Raw genomic sequence first — 25,409 nt, forward strand, 5'->3', positions numbered from 1 at the left:
CAGGCCTCCAGCTTAGCATCTCACATCCCCAGAGGATTATGACTTGACACAAACAACATGAGCCTGTAGATCCACACAACTCCTTGCAGACCCCACTCCTTGCTCCTGCTCAGCCACCTGATGATCTGCTCTTGCCCACCAGCCCCTTGAGATGGCTGGATTAAACCCTGAAGATTCCTGTGCTGCAAGGGGTGCAGCAGGGAAAATGGATCGGGTAACACAGACTGTGGGCAGAAATGCTGGTAAACACCTCAGGCTCTCATACCCCAGATGACATGAGATCTCAGGCTTGTGTGGGGACAAAAAGCAACAAACACAGAGCTCCAACAGCCAAGGAGAGCTCTTTCCAGGCTCAGCTACTGGTCTCTCACAGTGTGAGCCAGGCTTAGCTACTGGTCACTCACCTGTGAGCTAACTTGATCCTTTGGGCCAGTTTGCTGACTCACAAATCCTAAATTCATTCAAAGAACATTAAAGCTCTACGCTGTGAAGAATCTTGTACCATCTAGTAATTTGGAGATGTGAGAAATCATCTGAGGTTTGGTAAAGGAGGATCTTTGGTTGAATACAGAGAGGGAACACAAATTGTATCACTGGTCTTTGTCAGTAAGAGGGACGACTGGAAAAGTGCTGAAATGATGCTGATGAAAGCAGGGGAATAGCAATTACAAATAACTGCACAATGTTCTGAGATTTTACTACCTTGTGTTACAGTGGCTATAGTAGTGTTGGAGGAAGAATGATCATTACAGACAGAAAACACAGACCCAGGGTGCTTCAGGATTTGGATCCATAAGCAGAAGTGCTACAGCAGACCTTTCACAACGCACACAGCAAGGACAGAGAACAAACACCACAGGGTCAGTGTGGTTGTAAACACAGAATGAATCAGATATGGACAAAATGCTGATTCACAGGGCTGAATTCTTCCTGTAGCCAACCCCTTCATGCTGCCCACCCAGCTCCTGGCCTCACTCCTGTCTCTCTTCATCTTCCTTTGCTCTTCTAAGAGGGGACATTGGTACCTGTATTGAGTTTGCATGGCAAGGTTTTGGTAGCGGGCAGGGGCTACAGGAGTAGCTTCTGTGAGAAACTGCTGGAAGCTTCCCCATGTCTGACAGAGTCAATGCCAACCAGCTCCAAGAGGGACTCCTCAGTGGCCAAGGCCAAGTCCATCAGCCAAAGTGATAGTGCCTCTGTGATAGCACAGATAAGAGGAAAAAACTATTCTGTAACTGCAGCCAGGAGAGAATGTGAATGTGAGAGAAACAGTCCTGCAGATGCCCAGGGCAGTGAAGAAGACAGAGAAGATGCTCCAGATGCCAGAGCAGAGATTCCCCTGCAGCCCCTGGTGAGGCAGCTGTGCCCCTGCAGCCCATGGAGGCCCATGGGGGAGTAGAGATCCACCTGCAGCCTGTGGAGGATCCCAACCCAGATAAGGTGATGCCTGAAGGAGGCTGTGACCTTGTGGAGACCCCACTGGAGCAGATTTGCTGGCAGGACCTGTGGCCCATAGACAGAGGAGCCCATGCTGGAGCAGGTTTGCTGGCATGACTTGTGACCCCAAGGGAGAAGGATGTGAGGAGTCCTCCCCCTGAGGAGAAGGAACAGCAGAGACAACATGTGATGAAGTGACCCCAGCCCCCATTCCCCATCCCCCTGCACTGCTGGCAGGGAGATAGAGAAAATCAGGAGCGAAATTGAGCTCAGGAAGAAGGGAGGGGTGGAGGAAAAGCATTTCATAATTCAATTTTATTTCTCATTGTCCTGGTCTGATTTGACTGGTAATAAATTCAGTTCATTTTCCCAAGTGGAGCCTGTTTTGCCTGTGACAGTCACTGGTGAATAATCTTGCCCTGTCCTTACCTCAACCCATGAGTCTGTCATTATAATTTCTCTCCCATGCACAGCTGAGGGGAGCAGTGATGGAGTGGCTTTGGAAAGATTCTGACACTGAATTCCACAGCAGAGGTGCCATGAGCACAGGAGGCAGCACACACACCTACCCTGCTGAACAAGAGGGCTGGTGCAGGACTGTATCCATACTTTAAAACACTTGGCCTTGGTCTTCCCTTGCTCTCCGTGGCATTCTGGAATTAATGTTTCTTCTGCATCTGTTTTTAAGTTCAAAGTGCTTGAAATGACATGAGGGTTGTGCTAGAGCTCTGCAAAGTCAGAGCCTGAACTGGTGCTAATGACATGCTTTGGGCACAGAACAAAGGCACATGGGGGTGTTTGAAGGAGCAGAGGCTGGGGTGATACTGCCAGAGGACTGTATACGGAGGGAAGCTTGATGCCCATGTCACCCTCCAGAAAGGGCCCTTGTGAGGGCTCCTGGGCACCAGCCCTTTCCAGGAAGAAGTGGTAAGCAGAGAGCAGAAAGGAGACTGCTGTCCTTTGCTGTGTTCTCCGTTTGGCTGTAGGGCTTAAGGACACCTTGCCATCTTTCATAATATCCACCAGCAGCACACAATGGCACCATGGCAGCATCCCTCCTGTGAGCAATGGTGCTGTGCTGCCAACAGCTGGTAAAGGACTGGAGACCAAGGAAGTTCCTCCATGAGAGCAAGGGATACAACGGGCTGGGTAACATCTCCAGCACCACCTCCCAAGGGCAACTAGACCAATCCTTACTGATAACAAACCACAGTGTTTGGATAGCCCCAAAACACCTCACAGCCTTTCAAAATTCACTCTCTCTGCACCTCTGCATGTCAGGGCATGCCATCATTGTTCCTTTACAGATCAGGAATGAAATGTGGTCCTGAAAACCCGAAGTGAGCTATCTGCAGCCTCAACAGGATGTCTTTGAAATGAAAAATTGAAACTAATTCTCCTGAGACTTTGGTGCACAGTTCTAGACCATGTGCTTCTCCTTCCTGTTCCAGCATCCTGCATTGTGTGGCACTGCCCTTGTCTCTTGGCAGCATCACTGAACAAATAAAAACAACTCCAGTGAGGTCAGGGTTTGGTGTAACAGCCCCTGAGGGACAAAGTGAAGGTTAAACCTCAGGAGTCTCTTGAGAACACATTTGCTTTTTTCCATATTACAGGAACAGGCCCCCATATTACTGGGGCCATGGCTCTGTCACTCATAGCCAGGAGGAGAAAGATGGATGATTCAGGAATAAGTTTCCAGGACAAGACTGTTAACACACAACAACAGCCTATGCTGGCAGATAACCCATCACACAGATGAAAAATGAGACGTCTGTTGCAAACAGGTCTAGATAATGTAGAAAGTTCTCATTAGCCACACAGGCACAGGGCGTGGCTTTCCTCCGGCGAGCAGCAGGGTGATTGAAAGAGGGCTCTAGGGAGCGCGGCACCAGGAGCATGGCACGGCAGCTCACACAGCCAGGGTTGCAGCCTTCCTCCTGCTATTGAGGTTTTTAGTTTGTTGTTTGTTGTGTTTTTGTTGGTTGGTTGGTTTTGGGTTTTTTTTTGTTAGTAAGGGTTTTTACACGATCAAAAACTGCAGTTACTACAAGTGTATGTAGCTAAATAGAACCCTCCAAAAAGGATGTGTCTGTCCAGACCCCTTCCTGTGCAGAGTGCTTGAGCTTATCAGTGGTACCAAGGGGCATTGCAGAAGAAGCCTGCCTGTGGTGTGAACAGGTGAATGATCTCCTTTTGCTGGTGGCCGAGCTTAGGGATGAAGTTGAAAGACTAAGGAGTATCAGGGAAAGTGAAAGGAAAATAGATTGGTGGAGTTCTATCCTTCCATCCTTGAGGAAGGCCCACCAGGAGTCAGAGGACTCCCATGCCTCCCACTGTCAGGCAATAGGAGGACACCTGGTGGATGAAGGGGAGTAGAAATGGGTCCCTACTCAATATAAATTCCTCCCAGCCCCCATCACCTATCCAGGAACTACTTCAGAATAGGTATGAGGCCCTGGATCTAGAGGGTTAGCCAGATGATTTAGAAGAAAATAATCTGCCTGGAAATCCTCCCAGTTAAGCTTCATCTGTCAGATGGATCACCACCTCTGACACTAGAAAGAAAAGAAGGGTAGTTGTAGTGGGGAACAGAAGGCCCCATGACCCACTGACCAGACCCATCCCACAGGGACGTCTGCTGCCTCCCTGGGGCCCGGTACAGGATATTACCAAGAGACTCCCTGGGCTGATTCAGCCTTCTGAGTATTACCCACTGCTGATACTCCAGGCTGGCAATGAGGAGATTGAAAAGAGGAGTGTCAGGGCAATTGAAATGGACTTTAGGGCACTGGGTCAAGTGGTTGATAGGACAGATGCACAGGTAGTGTTCTGCTCAGTCCCTTTGGTGGCAGAGAAAAACAATGAAAGGAATAGGAGAGCCCACATTCTCCACAAGTAGCCCAAGGGTTGGTGTCATCAGCAGAATTTTGGGTTCTTTGATCATGGGGCAACTTTTATGGCACTTGGCCTGCTGGAACCATATGGGCTCCATCTCTCTGTTAAGGGTAGAAGGATATTTCCACCTGCTCATGAACTGGTGGAACTCATTGAGAGGGCTTTAAATTAGGTTTGAAGGGGAAGGGGATGCAGCTGGGCTGTCTGGAAGCAGGCCTAAAGGTGGTAAGCCTGAGTTAGGGGTGAAATCAGTAGCCCAGCTGTGCCACCACCCAACAGTGCCCCAGCTGAGAGGAGCCAACAGCCAGACCCATCCTTGCTGCAAAATGGCCCTGGGGGTTTATGGCCACAGAGCATCCTCAGGTGCCAGGCATACACTCAGTACTGCCTGCACCTCATTACAGGACCCCAACAGCTCCAATCCTGACTCCTAAAAATGCACATTCCTCAGGCTGCCCTGCGAGCAACAAAAGGCCAACAACAGCAAATAAGTGTGGTGAGTGCATGGGCTGGGAAAATGGTGCACAGTAACTGCCTTGTGAGTTTTTAGCATGCTCCCCAGCATGAATTTGGCCCAAGCTAATTATTGCTTTCCCAAATGATGCCTGGACAAAGTTTAGAGATCAGTACAAGCTTAGGGCTCTTCCTGTTTTGGACATGGCCAGTTTGCTCCGGGGAGCAGACGGATTTAACTGTTGGACAGAAGCTACTTTATTCTAGTTGGCAAAAGAAACACTACAGATCCTGTCTGCTTTTATTTACTAGTTTAGCCACAGTCAAACCATCTACCACAGCTGTGTATTTTACTTTCATAATGAATCTTACTCCCTCTATGATTTGGACAGGACTGGGCATATCAGGCAATATGGAAAGAAAGGGTTTGACTCTTACCCAAAATGTACAGAAAGTAATGGAAAGTATTTCTTTTGCTTCAACGACAATGGTCATTAACAACTACCTGAATGCCATATTTCTGTGTAAAGGGAAACTTTTCCCCAGGCAGATCTATAAAATCAGTTTTATTTCTTTTACTAAAGGGATAATGGAGAAATCTAAGTTTTAAGTACTGTGATATGACCCAAGAAATTCAAGTGCAGAATGAAGAGCTGCTGAGTCCCAGATGCATCCATCCTTAGGGCCATTCCTTTTTAATTGATACTTCAGATGATTCCAGACCTGGCCAAATGCTGCAAGGGGCAGCAGTAAAAGATGTGATCCCCAGGTGTGTTAATTAGTACCAACCTATAGTTATATAGCTAAATCATGCATTTTTGGCAAAGTTTTATAGATTGCTTTCAAAAATTATTTTCCAAAAGCTGATTCTTTGATCCTTTGAAATGAAGATAGAAATGTCTGTAGTAGGTCCATGGGGAAAATGAACAATGGTTTTATTAAGTCTGCTGAATTAGGAACCTGACAGCATCAGATGAAAGGAAAAACAATCTCCCATTTCGACTCAAACTGAGCACACATTCACCCCACAGACAGCTTCTTCAGTGCACAGTAAAGCAATAGGGCAGCTCTGAATCCATCCCTCATTAGTAGTCTGTCTAAACTATGAGCAGTTCCCTGCATCTGTCGATTAAAGATTTCCCCTGCCTTGGTGAAAGGAACAGGCTCATTAATGAGGTAATGCTTTTTTATTCTAATTAAGGACTTGAGTCATCCTATTATTGTAAAGTCCATGAAACAAAACATGTTTAAATCTGCCCAATTACATCATGTTCAATCCTCTTCCAAAGGAGACGTAAAAAAAAAAAAAAAGACATTTTTGATTGTGTAGTCATAAATTTATGCTGTAGTCTCTATAAAGGATCTCCTGCCTCCTGCTCCTCTCTTTCTCAGTTAAGTAAGGACTTGCTGGATACGCCTGCAGAGCAGCTCACAGCAGCTCCTGCACACCTTCAGTGCTGCCTAGCTCTGCTACAGTTGTCTGCACATCCTGCCAAACAGAAGGGGGAGGCAATGGGATTTCATTCCCGTTCCCTGATATTACTTGGCTCTACAGTTCCTCTGTATACAGAAAAGTGCATGTTAAGTTTTATTCCTTTAGTACATTGTAAACAATGAATCAGTTCTGTTAAAAATCCATGAAATCTTTATTAAAAGGAGACAATATACTTTGGCAATCTGGTCAAATTCCAAGCTGGGTACTTGTATTTACATAGGTGCAATTCTCTCTGCATTTCCAGTTGAATTAAGTGCTCTTCATTTATGGTACTGCAATGCAGTGTTGCATGAAGCAGTTAAGTCCTTGCTGCATTTTACCCCAGGTGAAGTTACATTTGTGTTCTGCTTGGAAACATCACTGGATGGTACACACAGCTGTAACACTACACAGACTAGAGAGCTATTTTCAGCCCTTTGGGCTTAGGATGATGGCATAAACACAAATTAACTATTTATAAAACCCATTAAAGTATATTCAGTGTTCTAATCAGAAAGAAAATGAAGCACATTAAAATAATTACTTTAATTCTTTCCCAGAGGATCCTCATGTTCCAGCTGTGGATGTACTGGAATCACTCAAGCCAGACATGACAGAAACTCACCACTGAACTTTAAGCCAGGCAATTGCTTAAAAAACCTGGGGAAATAATGACTGCATAATCTCATGGGACCAAAATCCAACACTAGACAGGGAAATATGAATGCAGATAAGGACAATGCTGGCACAGAGAGGACTCTCACAAGTTTTCCTTAGGTCAGGGAAATGACTATTTCCAAAAGAAAAGAAAATACATAGCAGCCAACTTTAGAGCTGTGACTTCTGTACCCACTCCAAACCTCTCTGACAGTGTGAGTGCCCTAGCTCTGATCCCAAGGTACAGTTCTTTCTGATTGCCAGGTGCAGACATAGCAGCAACCACCTGTGCAACACACTCTCCTGAAGGAGAGCTTATGGATAGAATATATGTCAACTACAAGTCCAGGAGTACACAAAAATCTCATTTTTCCTGAGCATAATTCCATTCAGTCTGCCCTCCCAAAGAAAAGCTGTGAGAGGAGGGCCAAGTCCTTCACACATCCAACTCAATTTCCCTGGCTGGGAAGTACAGCTAGGAAAGGGTCTCAGTTCTACCACTTGGAGCCACACAAGCCTTGGTAGAGTTATCTCAAGAGAACAGGTTTCTGCCACTCAGAAGACATAACACAGAATGAATATGGATGATTCTGTGAGATCCAGCAGCTAAACATGGTTTCATTTTCCATTGTTTTGTTTTTAGTCATAGTGTAACAATTTTCAATTTTTTTTCTTTCAATCACCCTCAACCTCCCATTTGTGGGGGCACAGCAAGATTTTCAGTAAGGACACAGATTGGAAGGTGCTCTCAGGAGATGGGATTGGTGGCAGAAAAGAAAGGAAAGCCATCTGCATAGGAAACACCACTCACAAAGCACCTATAAAAAGAAAATTGTTCAGGAGACAAACTGGAGGGACTGAATTCCTGCAAGGAGAGCATCCCTGCCAACCTGCTTTACTCCCTAGACACTCAGTTAAAACAAAAATCCCAAGGAGAGGCTACAAGGTTGCCCCTAAAAAAAGGTTGAGACCAGACAATTTATGAAAAGTGAGGCAGGCTTATCCTCTAACTGGGTAGATAATACAGATTTTTTGCTCCCTTCTCTTCTTCTCTCTTTGATGGAGAAAAACACTATACGAGACTATTATCTTTGGTTTTGAGAAAAATTTCATCTGTCAAGACCAACAGGGTTGTTTACTGGGATATTGTGAGTTGCCAATCTGACAGCAGCTGGACTGGAATTGTGACAAATACTTGTGTCACTTGGCAAAGTGATGGTCAAACATGCCTTGCAACCTAAGCTTGTGACTCAACAACGGACAGAAAATAGAGATTTGCCTGTTTAAATCTCTGAAGGCCTCACAGCTCTGAGCACAGACACACACACTGCTAGGAAAACAAAGCTCTATTTTCCCATTCATTGTTTTGACTATCTGAATTTTGTTAAAGAAAAAATAACCTGTATCTTCAGTCGTCTTTGATGTTTTGACACTTTCACTCTCTTTTAGCTGACCAGGACCAACAGACAAGCTGTTTTTATGCTGTGTATAAATCCTACTGGATTCAGAGAGGAAGGCAAACACGTACCTGGCTGGACCAAAAGGCAGCTGTGAATTTGTGAGTGGCAGAGGAGCAGGATGCCTGAGGAGTGGCAGAAATACAACCCTGCCAGCCGAGGACCAGAAGGCACAGCAGCTGAACACACATTTTGACAGGTTTGCTCCAGACCATCTGCCCAGCAGACAGCAGCTGTGCTACAACACTACTCCAGCCTGCAGAAATTTTCTTCCTTGCAGGGGAAAATCCACGAGCTACCCTCACCTATTACAGCTCTGGGCACTCCATCGATAAAACCACTTGGAAAGATGCTAAATGCAGGATTCCCCTTAAGCTGATTTCTGCCTCTTCATCAGCCACTCTCAGCTGCCCAAGGTTTCTGGCAGAGGAAGCAAGATCAAATGTTGCCACTCATTTCTTCCCCAAAGACAAAAGGCTGAGGCCATTCTAGGCTCTTGTGCCACAACAGGGAAGAGGAAAGGAAAGGGAGCACTGGGATCAACAACTCAGGAGTCAAGCTGTAGCCTGAATGCCATGAAGGGGCTGGGAAACACAAAGGTGTAGGATGCAACCCAGAAACAACTGCTGTCTTGTGTGCCAACCTACCTCCTCCTGCAGCCTGCCTGGCTCTGCAGGCTCTGGCAAGGCCAGGGCTGGCTCCTGGCTGCTCATTCCCTGCCAGTCTGCTGCTCCACGCCATCACCTACTTCATCTGCAGCCAGGAAAAGCACCAAGTGCCTTAATATTCTCCTTACCAACTAAACCCAGCAACAGCAAACCTCTAGCACTGGAGGTGCTTGAGCTTGACCCCAGCAACAACCAGCTACAAAGATTTAAAAAACCCCTGGCAGAAGCTGCCCACAATGTCAGCCCTCACCAGCCCCATCCCTTCCTAACTATTGTCAGGAATTAGCTGTATCTGTGTTCAAACGCAACAGATGCAAAGCTTCCACCTACCCACGCGTCTGTATTCTTCAGGAGAGGCACAAATTTGGATGAGGAGAAGTCATAAGGAAATCCTCTGAAACAATAGTAAAGGCACAGAGTCAAGACAGAAACTCTCCAAGACCTATGATGAGATAGAAGAATCTTGCCTAGGGAATACTCACCTCTGTGCAGTTTGCCAGGAAAAACCTATGCCTGGGGAAATATATACTGTCACTGAAAGATTTAGGGAGGCAAAGGAAAAAGGACGGAAGGGAGGAACCCTGTGTAGAGGAGAGGATGAAGACAGGAACAAAAGCTCAGGAAAAGGCGGGTTCTCCCAAAGTGGTGAACAAATATTACCTCAGAAGGTAACTGCAGCTGAAGAAATGCATGCACTGAAAGGGCTGCTGCATGTTTTAACCCACGGGGCAGCCACACTCCTTTTGCAGAATTCCTGCTGCTTTGTTCAGAGGAGTTGGTTCACAGTCATTTTAATCAGCTGCTGTCTGAGGTTTTTTGGAATGAACTGAATACAAGTATTAAATTCAGTTGTTGTGACTACAAAGTGGGAGGAGAGGGATGCTAAAGCTCTTGGCTTCAAAATATAAACAGTAAAAGTCTGTATTTCACCCACAGAGGAAGAAGACAAAACCCAATTCAGTTACTGTGATGTGTTTTTAACTTGCTTTAAGAAGAACACCTGGAAATGTGAACTTGATCTTGCTTGGATTAAGCATCCAAACTGGATGCCTGACTTGTCTACAGAAAGCCAAGCCCTAGGGTAGCTTGAGAGCAGAGTGGAGCAAAGATGGCAACAGGCAGAAAGCTCTATGGGTAGTGGAACATGGGGCCATACTGTTTTTTTGAGTAATTCCTTCGCAGCCTGGGCCTGAGCACAGGAGCTCGGTCAACAATTCAAGCTGTTAGAACAGCCCCTGGTACCCTCCTGGCATGGGACAACCTGCCCTCTCCCAAACCATCCCAATCACAGCCCAGGAGGCAGCACAGGCCAGCAGGCACTTGCAGTGGGGATTCTGGACACAGCCAACTTCACTGAGAGGACAGGAGAATGTCATGGTATAGGCACGGCCAGACACTGCCAAGTCAGCCCTGGCCAAGGGGCCCTGGCACGGCTGAGCACTGCTGCTGCTCTGGATCCCTGCTGCACACAGCTCCCCTCGCTCCATGCCAACCTCCCCTAAGCCACTGGCAAATCACACCCTTTTCCATTGCGGAATTTTCAACAGTACCATCAAGTTCAGGTGAATAGCTCGTCCAACTTGTGCTTCTCTTCCACGCCTTGTCCTTCAGAGGATTAGACTCTTTCAGATTAATTGCTTATTTCAGATTCATTGCATATTTCATTCCTAAAGGCATGCCAGTTGGAGAACTCCCTGAAACTGAGACTAGCCACATGATATTATTTTGCAATGTATAAGGAAAATCCCTTAAAACATTGTTAAAAGATGCTGCACCTTTAAAAACTCTATACCAAAGCGCCATGGTAGCCTACTAAGGATTTAAAAATATGTATCTGCAAATGGTGAGCTCTATGGATTTAAAGAAGAGTGATAAAGAGTGGTGACAAAGCTAAGTCAATATACCTAATACTGTCCCTACAATGGGCAGTTAATTATGTATCTGATTTTCGACTTATAAGGAACTAAAACATTTTAACAAAGGACTATTATAATGATTGTGGCTTAAGAGCAAAAAAAAAAAAAAGGAAAAAAAAAACCAAACCCAAGAGATGCACCTTTAAAAAAATGCTGTGAGAGCCTTACAGTGACAAGTCACTGTACACTTAAAGTGCTAAGAAAAGTGAAATAGAGCTAAAAGTGTGCCACTGCTACAAAAGTGAGCACACTATTATTCATTCCCTTATGCACAGCTGATATCAAAGGATAGTCTTACTCTGTATTAGGAGTGATTTTTCCTACCAGGACCTGAATATTCTGTCCAAAGCTGAAAAGATTTCTACAAATGTCCAGGAAAACTTGCAGAGCAATTGGTGGCAGTACACTAGAATACCAATACTCCAAACTATCAAGAAAGGCAGAGGGTGAAGAGAAGAAAACATATTTTAGTGAACTTCAACACTGCATCCCACAAATACAAGTTAATATTGAGCACCTTCTATTCTAGGAAGAACCAGGCTTCTGTGGTAAAAAAATATAAAGGAGGAGGCATGTTAAAAGATGAAAACTTCATCAGAAATATGTATTGTTTTTGACATGTTCCTGGTTTGGACAGCAAAACCCCAAGACCTTCTGTTGTTAAGAATCCCAGAATCACCCTGCTAATACAGACAGAAAGCGTTGAGGCATAAGAACCATACAACAGAGAAACACAAAGTTTGTAGATCATCATTAATACCCACAAAAGATGAAGAGCTGAACTGGCAAGTGAGTTTGCCCACCTGACATCAAAGAGCAACTCAGACACAGCCCTGAAAGCGAGGCAGAGAATCAGCACCACTGGCGTGTCTCTTCCAGGCAAAAGGAACCAGGCCATTATGAGCTTCTGCCTGGATGAACACCAGCAACACAAAAACAGAAAAAAAAAGGCCCTTGCTTAGCATTTTACCCCTAAGGCCCAATATTTAACTGGATATTGGGTGGTTCAGCAGCACAGCAGCAGTGCTGGGCCAAATCCAATTCACAGCCTTCTGGCCCAGGAGGGGAAGTTGTTACCAAATGAAGCATGCTGACAGCATATGGAGGCCTGTGCTACTGGAGCAGTTTCATCCTCATCCAGAAAGCAAAAAACCTGTAAGATTATGCCAAACACATGATTCAATTTAGGTTGGAGCTCTGCTTCTCAAAACACTCTGGACACAACTACACAAAATGGACTGGTTTGTTTCAGTGCTGACTCTACAGCTTTCCAAAGGTTTTTCAGAGAGGAAAGGACCATGGATTTTTTTTTTTTTTCCCTTTTTAACCTGAATTTACTAGGCACTAGGGGACAATTTACTACTAAACACATTTATCTATCTGTTTCACCTCCCATTTATTCATTCCCATGCCAAAGTAACTTCAAGCACATGTGAAGCACTAAAGCTGTGGGACTTCAGCTCCCTCTTCAAAGCATGCAAGTACCAAACATTTTAACAGGCATAGAAAACACCCTAAAACGTCCCCTGAGAACTGCCTATCCACTGACCACTAAACTCCTGCCTTTGGCTTCTCACCTAGACACCTCTTACTAGATGGCTCAGAGCTGGGATACAGTGCTGATGTACAATCTGATCTCCATTGATGTGAGCTGAAAATAACTTCCATGGAAGTGGGATGAGTTACAGGAGAACAGAGACAATGAAAAAACCACCTCAGAATTCTTGTTTCCACTTCCATGTTTCTGCACCAACACTGTACATGTGAGAGTCACAGAAACAATAATAAATAGATATGGAGACTTTTATAGATAGCTAGCCACTGCTTTAGAGTGAAAAACATCTGACTGCATAACTGCTGCTGCAGAGCTGCAGCTCTGTCCCAGTGAAGACCATACTTCTTATATAAATGAAGTTATTTTGATTCAGTAAGAATTCTGTACTTGGAAGGAATTGAAGCAATAAACTAAATGAGGATTAAATACCAGATCTTGTCATCCTTCAGTGCATTAGAAGACCAAAATAATCAAGATTTTCAAATGCTATGTCAAGCTGTGCAGAGGAGAAAAGCAAACTTCTTGCTTGTTTTGGCATAACAAGTTCTTTACAGTTTCTATTTGTTGTAAGTTGGAAAATATAACATTGCATTTGCTAACCCAATAGATCATATTCCTATCCAAAAAAGGACAGCTGCTTTTGTAAAAATACAAACTAAAGACCATTTTGTGGGAAATATTACTTTATCTAACTTCTGGTTGTAAATAGTTATTTAAATTTTTAAACTCTCCTTAAACAAAAGAATAATTTTGATGCTGAGTAATTCAGCACATTTTGTCAAAAGAGTAATAGTTAATGTTTTCTGGTGATCTTTTTCTGGTGAATCTTTTCTGATTTAAAGGATTAAATACTTCAAGTAAAAAGGACAATATCTGGGCATCCATGATTACATATGATTATAATAGCAGGAGGAAAGTCTAAATAGTGCTTCCAGTATTATTCATCTTATTTGACCAAACTTCATGTAGGAGACTCCAGCTTAGACCTAGAGTGAATGATCCCCCATAAATGATTTAATGCCACTGGGGAGGGGTCTAGCTTGTTACTCTCAGTTACTGCATATTGCTATGCAGAAGCATTTTGAAAGCACAGTCTAGATCCAAGACAACATTCAGTAGTGGCTGGTGACTCTGGGTGGCTGAAACCATCCAGTCGGGTCAGTCAGTGCTTACTGAAGATCATGAACAGCTACACCTTCTTCACTTGGACATCTAAAGCCTGAGACACCCTAAAATGTAGTTGATACTTATGATCCCAGCACAGAAAAACTTAATTTGCTTACAGACTTTAGTAGTTAGAAATCAGTGAGTTTGGAATTCAGTGAGAAATTCGATCTTGAAGTGAAGAAAGTAACTGACTGAAAATGACTGGACAGGTAAACACACCCAGATACTAGTATCAGGAAGCTTTGCCCCAATTACTGTTTCTCAAGCTGTTACTACTTGTCCCTTAGTGGCATTTAGCATGTGACACCTTCAGACAAGGGAAAAAGGAAAGAAAAGCCACGAATGAGCTCAAAAGCAGTTCCAGACACTGTAATCAGAGTGTCCTGTGTACTCCAGAAGGCACATCCACTAGATTCTGTAGGGCTGATGCTTTGTGGTGGAACCCTGCAATGCCCAGCAAAGTATCTTCTGTAGCTGGGACTGTTACCAAGGCATTCATGATGTCCCTGTCCTCAGGACACTTCAGTGTCCTGAGGAATGCTCTGAAAAGGAACTCAAAGTCTCTCCCCTCTGTCAAAGCACCTCATTCATGAACTGCAGAGGTCTGTCCTCCCCTGTGAAATTCAGTGATGTGGGGACAGTGACATACAACAGCCTTATTCAGAAAGGCTGAAGTCTAAATACCTAACTTACAGGATTTTAGCCATACCTGATTATACCAAGAGGGTCTAAAATGTCCTCTTCTTCCTCATCTCCCTCTTCTTTTTTCTCCCCCTTTTTGACATTTTCCACTGCTAAAAGCTGTGAGATGAAGTCAGGTGTCTTCTCCTCTTTGAAAAAATCCAATGCCTCATTTTCTTCTTCTTTCTCCCTGTCATCAGGCATGTTTTTTCCCTTGAAGTCAACAGCACTGGAAGATTTTGTTCCTGCAAAACACAGTAATGGAGGCAAAACTGAGTATATGAGATAACAACTACAGGGTTTTTATACCCTGCACTTGTTCCTGAGAGTTTTGTTTGAGGAACGAAGGACATGATCAACTTTTGTGAAACTCTTTCAAAACACTCCCACTGCTCTCTTTATTCACTATGTGTCATTATGTGTCTGATCTGTTTACTGATTCAAAGTAGTTAAGTAGACAAAGATAGAGGAAATTAACTTAGACACAGCAACACATGTCAAATCTGCTTATTTATGTTCCTTCTACAGTCAACAGAAACAATAGAATTTCCACATGGTGATTTATCCCATCCAAATGAAGTCATATGAGAAGTTTCTCTTTGAAGTGCCTGTTTCTCTTCTACTGGCTACAGAGACACTGTAAATACTCTGCATTGATGTAGGTAGCTAACTTCCACATAGCTAGTAGAGATAAAATCCTTTTTGATACAGTTTAATTAACTTGGGCTAAAATTAGAGCATTGGACAGCATGTTTCTACAGCAGGTCTTCAGTTTACACTAAAAATTAAGCCTGAAGTTCTAACACCCTTCAGTATGCAAGATGCATCCAGCTCAGCAAATTCAGCCAACTGAAAAATAAAACTAAGTCTTCTCACCATACTTGTTACATGCAAAGGCGAGCAGAATGAGGAGAAAATCCTTGCTGTCAAGTTTCTGGATGTCCAGGGAAGCAATTTAAAATAATGACACCAGCTAAAAAAAAAGGCTACTGAAAACTGTGATGGTTAAAATTCATGGTTACACCATTTTGACTGTTGAAGTAACATGGCATGGGAGACTCTTCTCACCCATCTTTTCATGTCTGCATCTGCTAAATCAAGGTAAGACTTACATTATTCTAAGGCAAATTCTGATTTCCCATTACTTGCACCCAATCTGCCCACAAAATGAAGTCCAGCCTAGTTTAGCTGCAGATGTGCACCATGGTTAGGTTAATCAGCATGCAAAGATCAATCAACACCAATTCTGAATTCTCTGTGCAAGGGGTCTGCTTTCAAGAGAATACTGCCCAGGGAGAAAAAGGCCAAACAAAAACCTTACTACTTGGATCATGCCATGCATTAAGCAGCTTTGCCCCTTTGACTTTAGGAAGCTCCCAGTTTCACAGAACTAATCTGGCCACACCTGACACTATGGGCTGTTTACATTTGCTAGCTTCTTGCAACTTCACTTACTTAAAAGTAACCCTCCTCTAAGAATCCTACACAGCACCAGGCTGGAGTATTCCCTGCTCAGCAGCTCTCAGCTGAATTAACAGCAGAGAACTCATACATTCCACTCATTCTGTAACTCCCTGCTATGCCCAAGGGACGTAAGAAAGGAACTATATGAATCACTAGACAAAACAACAAGAGCTGGACATAAGGCTAAGGAAAACTAAGAAAAAAAATTTAAAATAAACTAAAAAGAAAAAAAAAAGCAAGCCAGAAAATGTGTTCAACAAATAAAGAATCTGTCTTCCATTTAAATCTTTCTCAGAGTCAATAATTTGCAGGAAAACCAGACAAAACATGGAAGAGTTGCTCACTAAGGGAGACCCTGCACTGTCCTTTTAGGGTCCATCTCCCCACTAAAAACATGACTATTTAGCCTTCTAAACTTTTATGTTCTGAAGCACTCCAGGAAATCAGAGACAGGCTAGCACAATGCTTACTTTGAAGGTACCTGTCAACATCTCTGAATGAGGCAGGTGTCCACTGAGAGGAGGAAATATGCTAGCAAACATGACTGTGCAGCACTGTAAATGCACATGAGGATATTTTCAGTGACAGTCTTTATTCTGGCACTCTCTAGTTTTTGGCTGCCTGAGTCAAGAACTTAATACTTCCAATGAAGCACATTCATGGGAGAGGAGACACTCACATCATCTTTTAGTTACCTAAAAATTCCAGTAACTCAGGACTTGTTGCTAGATCCTCATCTTTGGAGATGAATTTCATTATATCATTGAACATGGCTCTTCGTTCAGAGATGTCAGATTCCCCCACGAAGAGAACTTTTCTAGGCAGGAGTGGAAGAGAAACCTGTGGGTACCGTGCTGTCAGTCTCTGGTAGAGCTCCTCAATCTCGCTGTACTTCTTGGAAACCTGCAATGAAAATGTGTTGCCTGGGTTTATTTCCTTACAGGTGAGGCAGGAGCAGCAAAGCAGCAGTTTAAGTGCTGTGAAACATTAACTGTGGAAGTGGAAAACCATGTATTAGCAAGGAGCTTTACACATGGCCTAGCAAAAGACTGTTATGTACCCAGTGAATCCTCAAGCATTGTTGCTAGTCTTCTAATTCTGTTATTAAAAATCCACTGCTTGATGGAATTAAAGTTCATTGCCAGAATCCATTTGTCTGACTCATCAGCTAATGAAATACTGGGAAGGTCACTGCTCCAGATACTTTTCTGACAGCAGGAATCCTTGTCCACTAAAGGTGATGCCCAGTCCTGAGAGACAGGAGGGAAGAAAAACCCTGCCTGGTATGGTGGAGAAAGCTGCCCATGTCTTTGCACTACTGTCCCATTCCTTGCTTCTGGTGGCTTCAGTGCCTTTGGCTGCTTAGGCCTAAAAAACAGTCACGTTTTCTGCCCTGAAGAGCACATGACACAGTAACCTAAGGGCAAAGACCTCAGCTGACCCCTGACTATTCAGTTCATCCATGAGAAAATAAAAATCAACAACTTGGCCATGGCCTAAAAGGTTTTCATACAGGGAGAAGATGCCAACAGTGAATGGAGTCATTTCTTCTGTGGACAAAGACAGGAAGCCTGAAGAGAAATAAGGCTCAAGATATTACAAGGAAAGCAATAGCTATGGGAATGTTGGTTAGAAAAGGTGTGGCTTTTATGCCAGATTAAGTATTGAATTCAGTACCTTAAACCAATACACAAAACCCACACACAAACAAAACAGTATCTCTAAGTGACACTACAAATGCAATGAGGGTTACTTCCCTGCTCTGTGGTGTTACACAGATAATGTATTTGTCAAGGCCCTCCATGGATCCATAATCTACCAAACTGTTTTAATTAATACAGAGATTAAAAATCTACCCAAAAAACAGTGCTAGTGGAGTGCATAGGGCACAGATACTCTTTTAGGGTCCAGCTCTCATCCTCCTGTTACATGTGTTGCTGAACTCTAGAGGAGTGAATCCTAATTAACATTGCAATATGTGCGGTATTGCACATACTGAGATAGATATAAAAAATGGAGAGACTCAAGCACCACATCTTGGAATGGAGTAATGCAGAGATCTCTCATCAACACAGTGATAAAGACAGTCAGCCTAACAAAAAGCACAGAAAGGACATGAGTTACAGATAATGCAGAATCCCAACACTGCATTTATACAAGCAAACTAAACAGCATCAGGCATATTCCCAGACACTGGAACCTGAGAGCACCTACTAGAAACCTCATTTACAGTGTCTACTGGAACCTGACAATGTCTGGCACAGTTCCTACACTCTGGGCAGCTATCATGCCCCCAGATAACTCTTCAGCCCAAGATCTGGCCCAATGGAGAGACCCCTCAGCAGCCAGTTTGGGTACTGAGGCACACTGCAGATGGTAAGGAAGTTTAATCCTGTGCATTCAGCCAGACTGTGTGAGCTGCCCACCAGGCCAGGGAACAGGCCCTGGCAATAACAGGCACACCTCAGCCAGTTCACTGATTCAGATGTGGGCACAAAGAGCAATAACCACCTCAGCTTTCACGCTTCCCTGCCTTTCACGGTAATTATCAACCTAGCCAGATGATTTAGAAAAGCATTTGCCTTTCAGCTGTACAATGTTCACTGTAGGTTCAGTGCCCAGTCACAAAAGGCAAGCAGCTTTGTAACAAAGATCTGAAACACAACACCCAACCTGAGTCAACAGAGGAAAGGAAAACAAGAATTTTAGACTTGTCTTGTGAAAGCAACAAAGGTTAAATGTAAGTAACACTGTGCTCCACATGCTGGATCTGAAATGCCATTCAGCAACCAGGCACTGAAGTGAGGGCAATAGAGATGTTGCAGAACATCATAATCTTCTCTTTGAAAGATACCCCAAAAAGAGAGGGGAAAGCAATTCCAGAGCTTCTGAACTGCTGTACATTTTTAGTTTGCTAGGTCCCAGTAGCACTTGAGCAGGGTATGATGCCTGAGCCCCTCCCAAAAATACAAAAGCCCCTCCCAAAAGCACAAATATAAGGGCAGTAAGGAATTCACCGGTGCTCTTTCGAAAGAATAAACATCATTACCTTCCACCCAGGAAAAAAGAATTAGGTCTGATTTGCGAAAAACATTTAACATCTAATTTCAATAATAACTACCGAATTAATTTCTGAAAGCATTACAAGGCAGAAGCCAATCAAGATTATGCCAAAACAGTTTTTTAAAAATACTCTAACATGGAACTGAGATACACAAACTTATTTCTTTCCCCACTTAATTTTCATTCCTCCTCTATCAAAGTCTGTAAATTATTCATAAATCTCAATTTATGTCTAATTACACCACTGAACCTAAAGCAAATGCACACCCTCACATCCCATCGCTAATTGCGCCTTTGTGGATGCGCGTGGGCTTTGAACAACAACGCCGGGAACGCACACGCGACACGGAATACCAAGTGTGACAGCACTGGCTCCAAAGCATGCTAATGTGCTCGCAGAGCCCGCAGCACACCGTGCAGGCCATAGATATCCTCAGTGCCGGGATGCCCTCTGCTGGAACAGCCTGCTGGAAGAGCGAGCTGCCAGCCCTCCAGCCAAAACCATTCCTGCTTACCGAAGTGCCAGCTGGGGCTCCTCGCCCCCTGTCCCTGTGCTTCCAGCCCCGGCAGCCACGGGCTCCTCGACACCCTCGCTCAGCTCTGCTGCCAGATTTACCTTGGGTTTGGTGCTGGAAATGCAGTGGTAGGGCCACTGAGCCCAGCGGCCCCGAGTGGTGCACTGAGATTCGCCAAATGGTTTGGGTTAGAAGGGACCCTAAAGAACATCCTGTTCAATATGGGAGGGACACCTTCCCCTGGACCAGGCTGCTCAGAGCCCCATCCAACCTGGCCCTGAATAGTTCCAGGGATGGGGCAGTCACAGCTTCTCTCGGTAACCTATGCCAGTGACTCAGCACCCTCACAGTCAAGAATTTTTTCCTTAGGTCTCATCTAAACCTTCCCTTCTTCAGCTTAAGGCCATTCCCCCTTGTAACCAGTCTCTCTCCTGCTTTCTTACAGCCCTTTCAGGTACTGGAAGGGGTCTAGTGTCACCCTGGAGCCTTCTCCAGGCTGAACAGGCTCTCTCAGTGTCCTCACAGGAGAGCTGTCCCTTTTGTACACTTTTTGACTTTTGTACCCTTCCTCTGGATCTGCTCCAACAGGTCCATGTCCTTCCTGTACTTTGCACCCCAGAGCTGGATGCAGCAGCACAGAGGCCTTACACAAGTGCCAGACAGGTTCCACAGAGTGTATTTTTTCAAGCAAATCCCAGACATGATGCAGAGCATTCTCACACCTTTCTAGTCAGAAAGCACTGCTCTGCTGCAACAATTCTGGACCCTTTCAATTTGACAACCTCTGTCAATTTTCCAGGAGAAAGGTGTATCAGCATGTAACAAAATTAAATCTTGCCTTTCCTGGTTATCACTTACAGCCCTTTGAAAATGGATCCTTGATGAAAATCCTATGGCCCAAAATGTCAGGATAGAAAATAAGCACTGCTCTAAACCCTATTTTATCAATCCTATTAAGAAACAAAGTTTGATTTGATTAATATTCAAATATTTTTCTTCTGCTGCCTGTAATTCCTCTAGGTCTTGATCCTGCAGTTATTCTCTCCCCCTCTATGTCTCTAACTGAACTCTGTGAACACTGTGGAGCTAAACCTCCACCACCTGTAAGTCAGCCTGAGTGCACACACTTCAAGGAGTTCTGTCAAGTCACAATATCAAAGGCTCAATCTGCTTCACTTCAAAAGAGTTAATCATGCAAATACAGCAAAGCATGTGCACATTTGCCAGGTCAAGACCTTATTTGCCTGTAACAATTAACATCCAACACAGAACTTAAAAGACAGACAGGGATAGGCTGAATGTTTTTTTTTTTTTTTTTTCACTGAGAACAAATAAATAAGTTGAATGTGATCAAGTATAGCTAGAAGGTTAAGAAAACCACCATGAAGTTCAAAGTGAAAGTCTGAAGTTTGCTACTAATCCCTCAAATCTCATGCATGTGCCTTGCCCCCCTCTTCCCAAGGGCCTCACGCAGGAAAGTACACACCGGAATGGCTGCAGGATACGAGCCTGGGACTCGCAGTTGTGTGCAGTATTTGATCCCACTCAGTATTAATGCTATTTAATGCCTCCTTTCCCTTCAAAGCTCCTTTTACTGCCCCATTTGTGACCTCAAACTTGTCTTCATATGCTTTGTATCTACTGCAAGGATTCAACAAAATGGAGATCTTAGAGCTAACCCAAGCCCTTTGCCAGCCAGAGCACACCAACAAAGAGCACGCTTGATTTTACAGTATTTCTTGAAAACTGGGGCTACAGTGACTTTCTTTCTATAAAGCCCACTTCTTAACACTGTCAGAAAAGGGAGATCCAGCATCTCTGTCCTTTAAAACAACCACTAGCTTTGGGTACAGGAATCAAAAACATCCTTTCTCCCAGGAAGCACAGCCCAAGCTTTCACTTGGAAACTCTCAATTCAAGCCACACCAGAATTAATGTTGCTTGGTGACCCCGTGGGTATGCATTATGGTAGATTTTAATTACATGACCACATGCTGTTCTCATCATCTGTTTTGCCTAGCAGAGGAGCAAGAACTCTAATATTTCTTTTTAATCAGCATGAATCCTTAGTGGCTCCTGAACCTATTGCTACACTGAGCGTGAATTTTTTTTGTCCCTCCCTCACGTCACAGAAGCCATAAGGTGAAGGAATTTATCCTCACAACATGCCTGTATGGTCAGGAAAAAGCAACTCCAATGCACATATTTTGAGGCCCAAAAAAAAAAAGAAGGCCAATGTATGCAAAAAGGCGATGATGAAAACATCAATGAATACACACCCACGTACTCATACACTCCCTCATTTTAAGAGGAAGACAGTTCTATAGTAAATGCCTCCCTAAATTGTGCTATGCCTGTCAAACACCAGTAGTTATTTGTTCAGCTTTGAAAAAGAAAAAACTTCACTAACAGATAACTTGTAAAGAAGAATCAAACTAGATGCAGATACAAAGAGAAGGCACTAAAGGCTGGGTGGATTTTTAATAAGACTGGGAAGGGAGAAGTTAATTGCTAAAAAAGCTAAGGTGTGGCTGGAAGAAATGCCTTTAAGAAAAGCAAAGCCTTTTCTTTTTATCACAGAAAATGGCAAATCTACAGGCAATAATTAAATATCACCTTGGCAGCAGTACCAAAGAGAAAACCAATTTCCCTCTTTCGATACTACTAGAGAATTCTGACCTTTAAAAGAAATGCAACTGACTTTTCCTTTAATTACCAAATATAACCTTAAGGTTGTGCAGTTCTACAACCCATTTGCCCTATTTTACAATTAGCATTTTTTTATAATTAAAAAATCCCTCCACTTTCTACTAATTTAGAATGCCATCACGGAAGTGAATTTCTTCTGTTAATGCTTCACAAACATTTTAATTAGAGATGCCGTGATGCTGATTTTGCATAGTCCTGTTAAGCTGGGGAATGGGGCACTCTGGATTGTTTCGACCCACAGTAAAGGCTTCACAGGTCAGATCTGAAGTCTCTTTTTGATGTTCATCTGGTTTTTGTCATAGGGCCTTAACACATCTCTCGATCTTGACAGGATGAGAGGACAGACCCTCAAGCTGCACCAGGGAAGGTTCAGGTTGGATATCAGAAATAATTTCTTCACGGAAATGGTTGTTAAACATTGGAATGGACTACCCATGGAAGCACTGGAGTTACCATTCCTGGAGGTGTTCGAGAAACGTCTGCACATGGCACTTGGTACTCTAGCGTAGTTGACAAGGTGGTGATCCGTCAAAAGCTGGGTCAATGATCTTAAAGGCTGTTTCCCACCCAAATGATCCTATGATTCGATCTTGGAGACCACAGCTAGCTTAGAGGATGCTTCTGCCTTGCTCACCATCCTTTCCCAGGGAAAAGAGGAGCCGCTGGTCCCTGCTGCCTGGCTCTTGCTGGAGGTGCAGGCCCCAAGGGCAGGGCGGGAGCGGCCGCTCCTCTGAGGCCTCAGGGACAGCGACAGGGCAAGGAGGAGCCACAAAACACGGACCTGGCTCCCCAGCTGGCCAAAACAGAGACAATCTGAAAATCAGTATCCAGAGACAAGGAAAATCCTACCATGCCTGCCTGCCTTCTCTAACCTACGTGTCACCTCAGCACTGTGACACTGGCTCCTTCCTCCAATTTGACAGTTTCAAAAAAAGAAAAAAAAATATGTCCCCTCTCCCATTTTGCCCATTCTGCTCCAGAAGAGGCACACAGTAGTTTCTTCTTCCTCCTTCAGATCCTCCTTCCTCATCTCACTGTGCTCTGATACAAATTTGATGTGTTAGATCTGCTGCCCATTGCAGCCTTGTTCTTCTCTGCTGTTCCTCAGGTACCTGGCTCTCTTACACTTCACTGCAAACTCTGGGGAAGGGTCACAGCTCTTGTTCGTGCTGCTCCATTATCCAGCAGAACAGGGCACTGCACAGACACTCTGGGGCAGCCACAGGATTGGCATTTCCCTCCAGGTTAAGCCATCTGCCTACATGCATGAGGTGTCATCTCCCAAGACAGATATTGGAAAAATGACATTTTGGTGAAATGTGACTGAAATGTTGGTGAAATGTTGACTATGTTCAACTTGCCTGAACATAGGCAGCCAGTGGCACCTTGGATGCTGCACCGTATTCTCCTTGCTGTTTGCTGTTTCAGGGCAGCGCCAATGCCTTTATGTCCTCTGTCATTCCTGCCAGCCCTGCATGCACACCTATGGTAATTTAGGGTTTCTCAAATGGTACAAGACATTTATGTTATGCAAAGTGGTTCCCCCACCCCACAGATGCTCAACTACATCCTTTTCAACAGCACTGCACCTATGGGGATGGGAGTTTAGAAAACCAAACACAGACATCTGCAGACTGTTCTGCCCAGAAGAAGGCATCCCATGCTATGTGAGATGCTTTGGGGTATCCAAAGGGCTTGTGTGCATCAGGTTAATACCACACAAGATCTATGGGAAACCCACAACTTCTGAAGGCCAGGTAGAAAATCCCAGGGTACCTCAGAGTGCACACAGTGATTTGTGTACAACTCTACTGACCCTCAAGCGTTTCAGCCTGGGGTTGAAGCCCCCCACTGCAGCTGTTTACAATGTAGATGCTTTCCCCTTATGGTCAAAGAAGAGAGACATTTCCAGAGGATGAGTCACATCATTCCCCTCCTCCCCACTGACCATATACGCATGGACAGACTCAGATTAAAATATCCAACTTAGAGAGAGATAAGTTACGACAGGTGAATCCCTCTGTTCCTTCCAGTAATACATACAGACAAGACTCATTGGAATGAATCAATGGGAAGCATCCATCCTCAACCTCCCAGCTCACGGTTTTAAATTACTCTCACACAACAAACTATATAATATATCATATTTAGTCAGCTGAAAAAAATGTAACTGATGAGATAAATGTTATTCTCGTCAGGCTCCACCAGTTTTCTTCTTCATGAAGAATGAAATGTCAGGAGGCCGCACCAGAGGAGAAATTAGGAAGGTTCATTTCACTTGAGAAGAGCAACTGAGTGCTGAAAATCTTCCCTGAAAGAGCCATGGTAACAGACAACCCCAGAAAGCAGAGAGGCCACAGTACAAAGTCTGTTTCTCCTCTTTAAAGACAAGCTGATTTTATCAACTTATTCTTAAATTATGCAAAATGAAGTTAGATGATGACAACCCAGTTTAACACCTCAGGTGTAGCCAGATTCTTTCTTCCACAGAGCTGCGTGGATAAATTACATAATATAAGCAGGCCTTGCTGCATGAAAAAAAGCAACTGCACATCTTCTCTTATCTGCCCATGTCTGGCCCTTCCCTGCCCTAAAAGAAACTTTAATGATATTGTGCAAGTCACAGGCTCAAGGAACAGGTGTAAATCAGTACTGAATAACAAGCCCCAAAATACTAATTTTTAGCCAGGAGCAGTTCCTCAGCTGACGTTATGGAATAGCCACAAGACACTGGCACACAAAAGGAAACACTGCAGGAGTGAGAACAAGCTGTCAGGGATGGGGAGGGTGGAGAGAACAGACTCCTATGCCAGCATTGCTGCTTTTACCATAGTTATATATAGCACAAGGTGTAGAATAAATGCAGGAGATTTCACTTGTTGTAAAGCATTTCTTTACAACACTGCCAGATGTTTATCTGCAAAACAGATTGCTTAAATAGGCTTTTATTAACTATCTTCTATGAAGTTTCAGTTACACTACAGGTCATGGTCTACCAGGTAACCACATACTCACATCACTCTGACATTACAGTTATTGCCAAAACATCAGAAAAAAAGAGCAGAAAAGAGCAGATGGTCACAGCATGCAACAGTGTGTGTCCCCTTATGGTCAATGGACAGAGAAATGCACATTTTGGGAGTGGTTCAGCAGGCAGCTAAAGAAGATCAAACAGGACACCCTAAATGCACCTTTTCCCATCAGCTTGACAGGCAGTCCCATGGACAACAGTTTAAGTGGATGTGCACTGTACATACATAGTTTGTGGTAACTGGAAGTGGGGCTGCAGCCGAGC

General features: G+C 44.0%; 1 protein-coding gene across 2 annotated transcripts in view; it reads right to left on the reverse strand.

Annotated features, from left to right (window-relative positions):
* The window catches only part of HS1BP3 (HCLS1 binding protein 3), a 51,851-nt gene that overhangs the window by 20,395 nt on the left and 6,047 nt on the right, over window positions 1–25,409 (reverse strand). For both annotated transcript variants that reach the window (XM_053939591.1, XM_053939592.1), the window contains exons 3-4: window positions 16,523–16,730; window positions 14,392–14,608 (exon numbers count right to left, since the gene is read on the reverse strand). In XM_053939591.1, coding sequence (XP_053795566.1) covers window positions 14,392–14,608; window positions 16,523–16,730 — 425 coding nt within the window. The remainder of the gene's footprint in view (window positions 1–14,391; window positions 14,609–16,522; window positions 16,731–25,409) is intronic.

Source organism: Vidua chalybeata, chromosome 3, assembly GCF_026979565.1.
Source record: "Vidua chalybeata isolate OUT-0048 chromosome 3, bVidCha1 merged haplotype, whole genome shotgun sequence".
Classification (NCBI taxonomy): Eukaryota; Metazoa; Chordata; class Aves; order Passeriformes; family Viduidae; genus Vidua; species Vidua chalybeata.